The sequence below is a fragment of the Penaeus japonicus genome, unplaced genomic scaffold (assembly GCF_977035675.1).
Source record: "Penaeus japonicus unplaced genomic scaffold, GWHDUDI00000001_assembly GWHDUDI00000025, whole genome shotgun sequence".
Lineage (NCBI taxonomy): Eukaryota > Metazoa > Arthropoda > Malacostraca > Decapoda > Penaeidae > Penaeus > Penaeus japonicus.
In genome coordinates this window covers 21,448,464-21,458,463 of record NW_028234427.1, presented here as the reverse complement: position 1 = coordinate 21,458,463, position 10,000 = coordinate 21,448,464, and the positions used below count along the sequence as shown (strand labels likewise).

Below are 10,000 nucleotides of genomic sequence, written 5' to 3'. Positions count from 1 at the left end.
CCTCACAATTTGAAGACTTCTCAAAGGAAAGTTGGTTCGTCGCGACGTGAATCCACTGTTCAGGTGCTCAAGTTTCCAGCTGTGATTTGTTTACGGTTTGTTTCGGCCTTCCTCCTCTTTCTTTCTTTGTTTCTTTGTGGATTTCTGGATTGTGTTGTTGTTCTTTTATTCTATCCATTGCCCTTTGGGAAATTATCATATTTAGACTGGATTTTCCTGTATTATTTATGGACTGTTTAGAACGTTTATTGTTTTATTCTTTGTCGACTGTAAAATGTTCATCTGTTGTGTGATTGCGTCATTCTTGCATCTCTTATATGAGTGAAGGTCAACGTCTTTTGTATTCTGTTCTTCTGTCTTATTAAGATGCTGTTTCCCGCATCTTTTGTTAGATTGTACTCCATGGCGGTTTCGTTTTTATTATTATTATTATTATTATTGCAATTGCTACCACGTGCACATGTTAGTCTCTGTCACATTATTTTGTGTTGTTTACCAGTGCCACCTGTTGCATTATTGTTTGCCTTGCCTTTTTATATTCAGTTATTTTTATATGGGGCCTTATTTATATATACATCTGTGTTTTATCGATCTGTCTATCAATCTAACCCTTTCTCAATCTGTCAATATATGATATAGATTACTTTTGCGTATTTATCAGTCAGTCTGTAATTCACTATTTGAACATTTGCGTCTGTACATCTTCATTTTATCTCTCTGTGTGCCCTTTCGCTGCTGTGTATAACGCCTATAACCCTAGCGACCCTTGGTGATGCTCCCGCCACCAGGTGTCCTTGTCCTCGTCCAGCGCAACTGGGGACGAGCAGAGGCACTGGAGACATAGAATGATACATCTGGGTCTTCCCTACTACCTTCTCTTTCTCTCTCTCTCTCTATCTATCTATCTATCTATCTATCTATCTATCTCTCTCTCTCTATCTCTCTCTCTCCATCTTTACATACTACCTATTCTCTGGCTCTTCCTCACTCGTGTTTCTTATTCCTTTCTCCGTCTCCCTGTGCTTCTCTCGCCACAATCATATGCTAGGGAACTGCTGCGTTGGAACATCTGCTGCGGCGCGCCGTGGAGTGGGGACCAGAGGGGAGGGGACCAGAGGGGAGGGGATATCGTCGTCAGTAGAGGGGGAAGGTGTAACCTCGTCTTATTCTGAGTACAGAGGGAGAGCTCGAGGGAGAGGTAGAGCTAGGGGTTGAGGTAGGGGTAGAGGGAGAGCTAGAAAAAGACAGACAGAAACGCGAATGAAAAGTAATTAATAAAAGCAGTTATTCTTTCGACCTTAGAAAACGTGCAGATCTTACATCAAGGTTGGTGAAGGATCTTCCATCTGACCCCCTGGCTTCTTAATCCGCCTTCCTAATCCGTGTCTCTCCTGTTGTCTCCCTGGAAACCATCTCACCTTCTCCCTATATCTATTTCCCGCGTCCTCCCTTTTTATTTATTTTTTGATGACTTGTCAATACTCTCCATTCAAATTTACCCTTGTGTTTTGTTTTTAGTGTTAAAAGACGTTTTATAATGCGTCGACCAACATATGAAAGCGACATTAATTTCCTTTATTGCGACTCGTCACGTTATTTTGCTTGTTGTTACATGATAGTTCTCTTCTTTTCTTACTCCATATATGTCTTGTATTTCCCAATTTATTTGCCTGTGTCTTACGCATTCCTCATATTTCCTCGCCCAAATATCTAGCATCTTTTCCCTTGCCACACCGCTGCGTTCTCTTTCATCTTCTCACTTTCGCATAGCATTGATCACGCCTTGCTGTATTTCCTCCTGTTCTGCCAGACCACAGTAACGCTACGGTATCACACCATGTCTTTCTCTCTCTGTTGCATCACAGGTTTGTGGTTACGCTTCACCAGTAGTTTCCTGTACGAAGTTGAATGTCTGCAATGCCTTCCTACCTGTTTTGGCTTGTCTTGCGGCTGTTTTGTGAATTAGCTCTAATTTGCAACATTTGAAAGGGATCTGATTTCGTTTAGCGTTCCTTCTCTTGCGTTCTGCTGCACTGTGTTCCCTTCACAAACGTCCAAATTTTGAAAGTTTTAAATGCAACCGAAATGTGAAGTGCAAAATTGAAAGAAATTATACAAGATGAACAGTAAAATCGATAGTCGTCTTTGAGATTTATGTTCAACCAAGTAAAAGTATGTCTCGTGTGAACAAGTGTAGATCACACCTTGTAATAGAAACGCTCGCACATAGACACAGGAAAGGAAAACGCTTTCCCTTTTAACCGTAAACATTTATATGTACCTCCAATCCTCCGGTTCCACGTAGTGCCAGCCGCACTGTCAGGGCCTGAGGCCTCTTTGGGTCTGTCTGTTTGCTCTCTCTTATCATTTATTTTACTTTTATTGTTGATCTGCTCTTAGATATTATTGGATTTATTCCCTTACTTTTATCTGTTTGCGTGTTCGTGTCTGTCTGTGTGAAATCCCTGGGAAGTAGAAAATTACCTTCACGTGACTTTCCGAAGAGTTCTGGAAAGTTAATGAAGCTGATTGGCATTCTCGAGGATCCCCTACACCATCGAAGACATACAGCACATTCCAGAAATAGCCATCGAAGCGTGGAAGCCTCCGCTATTATTAGCAACTATAAGCGTGTTACGAAAGGGCCTCCACAACACACAAAGGCGAGGGAGGGAATTAGCTTTTGTTATTTTAAACGTTTCCTCTCGTTCAGCCAAGTCGATTTTTTCCTCTTGTTCAGTAAGGGGGTCTTTCTCTTCCTCTCGTTCAGTAAGGGGGTCTTGCTCAGTAAGGGGGATCCTTCTTTTCCTCCGATTCAGCGAGTGGATCCAGGTTAGGTTGCTTTATTCGTTGACTGGTATTCTTACGTTGAACTGTTGTTATCAAAAAGAAAAGAAAAAAAAACAAGAATAAAATTAGAGTGTGAACAGTGAACAAGATTGATATCATCTGCACTTACCTATGCATTATACATTATATACAAATATTTACTTAAGCGTTTGCATCAAAATTGAAATATAGATATGTAAAATATCTAGAAGGATTAATAGATAGATACAGGCATAGAGGGTAGATATATATGTAAATAAAGATATGAATGTAGTTATAGATGGGTGTGTCTCTATATATATGTGTGTGTGTGTGTGGGTATGTATGTATGTATAATAAGTATGTGTGAATATATAAATACATATAGATAGATATTTATTTACTTATATATATATATATATATATATATATATATATATATATATATATATATGTATGTATGTATATGTATATTATACATAGATATGTATTTACGAATATATCTTGAATCAAGATAGATATATATACGCTCATACATATGCATGTTTGAATGTATATATGTATGCATATATATGTATATATATATATATATATATATATATACATATATATATATATATATATATATATATATATATATATATATATATTTACATATTATATATATATGCATATATATATATATATATGCATATATATATATCTCTGATATATGCATATATATTATATATATATATATATGCATATATAGATATATATAGGCATATATATATACGACTATAATATATGCATATGACTAGATATATATATATGCATTGAAGATGTATCGGTATTTATATATATATATATATATTTATAGTATGAATATATATGCATAATATATTATAGAGATAAGTAGATATATATATGAATATATACTATATGCATAGTTATATATAGTTATATATATATGCATATTTATGTCCTGGATATGGTAGTAGATATATATAAGGCATATATATATATATATATATATATATTATATTTGCATATATATATATTATATATGCATATATTTATATATATATACCTATATAATATAGTTATATATGCCAATATAAATGCATATATAAAATTATATATATTTAGATGCCTATATATATATTTATATGCATATTTGATATTTATTTGCATAATATATTATAGAGTATTATGCCTACTATATATATATATATATGCATATATATATATATATATATATATATTATATATTATATATATATATATGCTTTATATATATATTAATATACTATGCATATACTATTATCTGCATTATATATATATGATATGCATATATATAATATATTTGATTAATATATATATATATATATATGCATATATATAATATATATATTATGCATATATATATATATATATCTTGGCATATGCATATATATATATATATATATGCATATATATATATATATATATATATATATATATATATATGCCATATAAATATATAATTAATAAATAAATAACAATACAAAACCCATAACATAACATACACACACACACACCAAACACACACACACACACAAAATAAATATATATATAAAATTAAAAATATATATATATTAAATTATAATTAAAAAAGAGAGAGAGAAGAGAGAGGAGCGAGTATATGTTTAGTACTGTATATTAAATTTTGCAACTTTTATGTCTGTTGGGTGTGTTTGTGGTATTTTTTTATGGTATTGTATGGTATTTTGTGTACTTGTTCTGTTCGTATATGTACATTTTTTGAAATATCTGTTTGCCTGACGGCCCACACACAGTACACAAGAACCGTACAAAAGTAAGCTAGAAATACAGTGACATACCACGGCACTCACGTGTAGGATGCGCCTCTTTCCCCCCAACACTGTCCAACGCGGCAATACGAGGGAAATCTGCCTCCAGATGCCTGGGCGACACACCCTCCCCATGACACAAAGAAAACACAGTCGATAACATACAAGATAATGAGAGACGTTAACCTCCCTCTTTAAAAACAAAGAAGGTCGTCAATACTAACAACAAGCAGCGGCAATGTTCTCCTGTTGCCGCCCCTTCATAGTAACAGACAGCCTCTTAACTGTTGCGAATTACCCGTCGGCCGTGCAGTCTCTGGGGCGGGCCGTTGAGCGACCGCAGACCCCCTCCTCCCTCTCCCTCTCCTCTACCCCTGCTTCTTCCTTCTCCCATCCACTCTCTCCTCCCCCTTCTTCCCTCCTGCTCTTCTTCCCTCTTCTCTTCTCCCCTCCCCTCTCCCCCCCTCTCCCCCTCCCCCTTCTCCTCCCCCCCTCCTCCCCCTCACTACAAACAATACACCATCGGCTGGAGAGCGAGACTGTGTGGTCTGAGATTCCTTTACTTTCTATTTGCTTCGAGTGTCGTTTTTGTTGTTTTTTTCGATTATTTTTTATCATGATTTGTTATTTTCATTTTCATTTTTATTAAAGTAATTGTGATTAAGAATAAAAGTGATTTCACAGGAGAGGTACAGGTGAATTCTGATGGCAAGGCGAGTAAATGTGCGTATGATGAATCATGTTTATGAATTATTAGAGATATGAAAAGTCTTAGAGCCAAAATCAAGATTTAATTTTATGTCATGATGAAAAAGAAGTAAAGATATCGACTGAAATTTTACGTTTTTTTTTTATTATCATTGTTCACATTTACCCAGAAAAGTTACGTAACATGTGGAACAGGAAGATGGGTGAGAAAAAATGTTTGGATTATCCAGCCCACTCCCCGGATGCATGCAGTGTTTTTCCCTATAGGTGTCACGCCCTCTTTTCTCTCTCCGCTGTCCGTATCGTCTTATATTTCCCAGTCATCACTCTATTCCTGTCCACGGCGGGTCATTGTCCATGCTGACCTAGCAGCTTTTCTTGCATTCCGGTCAACCCTTCCCATGTACCCGACGCCTTCGTTTCAAGTTGTTCCTCTTTTGCAGGTTGTTCCTTCTGGCCTACGGGAGCTTACTGCTGGCCGCGAAGGGCGTGAGCCTGGGCCCTGGCGGCATCTCAGGGAGCCACGAAGGGACGCTGGAGGTTAAACTGACGCCGCAGGAGGTCCAGGAGGCCGTCCGAGAGGCGGTCGTCATCGTGAAGGAGCAGATCGAGGTGGTGGAGCCTCATGTCTTCCAAAGCGGTGAGTTGGCGAGGCGCACGGCTCGATTTTGTGTTGATTTCTTTTATTCATGATCACAGGTGAGGCAGGCGCAGAAGCAGGATTCGGATGCGTGATAGGAGTCTAATTATCCTCGTTAACACAAGCTTCAACAATATGCATCGGTCGCAAAGTTGCATCAGCTGACCGCAGTCATTTCCTATTAATTTCCACGCCAAAGTTTGATGTTTAAAATCACTCTTTTGCTTCAGGCATACTGGCCGATCACATTTGCGAGGAATTGACGGCACAAAGACAGTAACGAATCGGTAAACTCCATTAGTAACAAAAACAAAGCCAAGCAATCGACCAAAGAATCTTATCGTGAATCGCCGTGAATCGCACAGGTCGAAGGCTCAAGGAGGCAGCGCCGGGAAGACGAGAGCCGTGGGAACGCCCAGCCGCCCAGACTTAAAAAAAAATTTTTTTTAAAATTTTTTTTTTTTTTTTTTTTTTTGGGGGTTTTTTTTTTAGGGGTAAAAAAAAAAAAAACCAAAAAATTTTTTTTTTTGGGTTTTCCCCCTTTTTTTTGGGTTCCCCTTTTTTTTCCCGAAAAAATTTTTTGGGCTTTTTTGGGGTTTTTTTTTTTTAATTTTTTTTTTTTAAAAAAATTTTTTTTTTTTTCCCTTTTTGGGTTGGGGGGGGGGGCCCCGGGCCGGGGGTTTTTTTCCCCGGGTTTTATTATCCCCTTTTGGGTTTTTTTCCCCCCCCTTTTTGGGGGGTTTTTTCCGTTTTTTTTTTTTGATTTTTTTTTTTTTTTTTTTTAAAAATTTTCCATTCACCAAAAATTAAAAAAATTTTTTTTCCCGAAAAAAAACCTTTTCCAAAAAAACCCCCCCCAAAAAAAAAAAAAAACCCCCCCTTTTTTTTCCCAAAAAAAATTTTTTTTCCCCCCTCCCCCCCCTTTTTTTCCCCAAAAAACCCCTAAAAAATTTTTAAAGGGAAAAAAAAAAAGCCCCGGGCCCCCCCCCCCAAAAAAAAAAAAAAAAAAAAAAACCCTTTTTTTTATTTTTTTTAAAAAAAAAAACCCTCTTTTTTTTTTTTCTTTATTTTTTTCCTTTAATTATTTTTTTTTTTTTTTTTTTTTTTTTCCCCTTTTTTTTTTTTTTTTTTAAAAAAGGGGGGGGCCCTTTTTTTTTTTTCCCAAATTTTCTTTTTTTTTTTTAAATTTTTTTACCCTTTTCCCTGGGTTTTTTTTAAACCCTTTCTTCCCCTTTTTTTTTTTTTTTTTTTCCCCCCTTTTTTTTTTTTTCCCCCTCCCCTTTTTCCCTTTTTTTTTTTTTTTTTTTTTTTTTTCCCCCCCCCCCCCCTTTTTTTTTTTTTTTTTTTTTTTCCCCCCCCCCCCCCCCCCCCCCCCCCCAACAACCCCCCCCCCCCCCCCCCTTTTTTTCCCCCCCCCCCCCCCCCCCCCTTTTTTTTTTTTTTTTTTTTTCCCCCTTTTTTTTTTAAAAAATTTTTTTTTTTTTTCCCCCCCCCCCCCCCCCCCCTTTTTTTTTTTTTCCCCCCCCCCCCTTCCCCTTTTTTTTTTTTTTTTTTTTTTTTTTTTTTTTTTTTTTTTTTTTTTTTTTTTTTTTTTTTTTTTTTTTTTTTTTCTTTTTTTTTTCTTTTTTTTTTCTTTTTTTTTTTTTTTTTTTTTTTTTTTTTTTTTTTTTTTTTTTTTTTTTTCTTTTTTTTCCCCCCCTTTTTTTTTTTTTTTTTTTTTTTTTTTTTTTTCCCTTTTTTTTCCCCCCTTTTTTCTTCCCCCCCCCCCTTTTTTTTTTAAAAAACCCCCCCCCCCCCCCCCTTTTTTTCCCCCTCCCCTCTCCCTTCCCCCTCCCCCCCTCCCTCCCTTCCCCCTCCTCCTCTCCCTTCCCCCTCCTCCTCTCCCTCTTCCCTGCCCTCTCTTGTCTCTTCATTGATCCCTCCATCTTTCTCTGTCTCTTTCTTCAACTGGGATTCGCAAGCCTTTCTCCACTGGTATTTGTTTTTGTATTTTTCCACCATCTCCCTTTCCTTTTTCGTCTTACTTTTGCCCCCCCCCCCCCCCCCCCCAGCCATGGCGTGCCAGCGTGGTGCGCAAATAGTGGTGTGGCTTCATCGGATTAGGCAAGAGATTCCGGTTATTTACTTCTCCACAGTCACTTGCGGTTTAAATGGAGTTTAATTTGTTGTATTTCATTTTTTTATTTTTTTGTTTTTGTTTTTGTGACATGGATGCACACATTGTGACCCACTTGGCTTAGTGCCTTCAATGATGCCATTTTTGTATTGCGTTGTTTTTATCAAGTGCATTTGCACTTGATCGCATCATTTCAATTCAGTTGTTTCTATATCATTTGCACTTCTGATTGAAAGGAAACAAAGTACATCTACGCCCATGCACATGTTCATATATATACATAAACATGCACATGCTTACATATATGCACATGTACATGTACATGTACATACACATGCACATACACACACACATGCACTTGCACACGCACACGCACACGCACACGCACACGCACACGCACATTTTCTGGTCGAAATCCTGAATTCCCCCTGAGGCCACCTCGCTCATTTCCGTCCCTCTTCTGCAGGAGGCAAGCTGGGCCCGGACGCCGCCGCCTACCACTACTACAGCCTGATGAGCGGCGACCAGGCGACGCGCACCATCGGCGCCGTGGCGCTCATCTCGCAGACGGCCACCCACATCCTCGCCGTCAGGTAGGGCGTCAATTTACCATGCTCTTAGGACGTCGACTCTTCAGCAATTTTTCTCCTATCTATCTTCTGTTTTTCACCTTCTAACTTATTAAAGAAATTACCCTTTTCCTCCGTTTTTTTTTTTTTTTTTTTTTCACTTTCCTCCCTTTTTCCCTTAATTCATACTTTTCATGGTGTAAATTTTATTTTATTTTTCTTCTTTTTTGGAAACAATTATTACTGTATTACTATGTTGACAAAACATGAGTAAACACAATTAGGCAGGAAGGGCTATTAAAGAGAGGAAGTCGTCAACAAAGGGAGAAGCGACAGGCGACGAAGCAGTAACCATGGAAACTTCATTATAACTACGCTGGTTACGATTCTGTTATGCTAATGAGACCTATCATAGTGATAACATTAAATCAAAACGTTCATGTGAAAACGAAGAGTTTCGAGAACGAATGTTGTTGAGATAAGTCATGGAAGTACATTTACAGGGACAAGAATACGTAAAGAAAAAGATAATGTGGGATGGACGAGGGGTAGGCGAAGGGATGGCTGAGGGGAGGTCTTGATAGTAGGCTGTATCTGGAAGACAAAGGAAACGTGAAAAAGGAAGAATGATATGAAGGAGGAAAATGTGAGGGGAAACGCAGAAAAACTCCAATGGACAGGGAAAAGATAGTTTAATGAAAGAAGGAGAAGACTAAAGGTAGAATGTGGGGGAAGAGAAAGGTGGTGATAAGGAGGAACGAAATTTATAAAGGGTGAGAGGGTGATGTGGATGAAAGAAACAGTGATGACATAGAAATTTAGGGAGTAGAGGTTACTTGGAAGGAAAGATAATTATGGCTGAAGAAGGGAAGAGAAGAAAACAAAAGGACAGATAGAAATTAAATTTATAGCTAGAGGGAGAGAGAGGGACTTTGACAGGAAAGAGGATAAAGCGAATATCAGACACACACAAATAAAATTAGAAGAGGACTTGTTGTATTCGCTTTACTTAGCTTTTAACATGTTAATGTATGCAAGAAGGTCGATGAACCGCCCCCATAAGGAAGGTGAAAAGGGTGTATGGCTGGAGTAGATGGGGAAGACCCAGGACTATGACCGGTCACCAGGGAGCCTCCCAGACGTGCAGCGACGGCGAGGGAAGAACGAGAATAGGGGAGGGGGAGGTAGGGAGGGAGAGACGGAGAAACGGAGAGAGGGAGGGAGAGAAGAAAGGAGAGAGGGAAGGGAAGGGAAGGTGGGAGAAGCAAGAACGAGAAAGGAATATAGAACAGGCTGCGTTGAGATGTTTCTTCTTTGTTAGTCATTT

At 37.8% G+C, this 10,000-nt stretch overlaps 1 protein-coding gene across 2 annotated transcripts in view; it reads left to right on the top strand.

Annotated features, from left to right (window-relative positions):
- LOC122256320 (uncharacterized) overlaps window positions 1–10,000 on the top strand; it is a 58,197-nt gene that overhangs the window by 25,686 nt on the left and 22,511 nt on the right. For both annotated transcript variants that reach the window (XM_043020918.2, XM_086551460.1), the window contains exons 2-3: window positions 5,792–5,988; window positions 8,571–8,697. In XM_043020918.2, coding sequence (XP_042876852.2) covers window positions 5,792–5,988; window positions 8,571–8,697 — 324 coding nt within the window. The remainder of the gene's footprint in view (window positions 1–5,791; window positions 5,989–8,570; window positions 8,698–10,000) is intronic.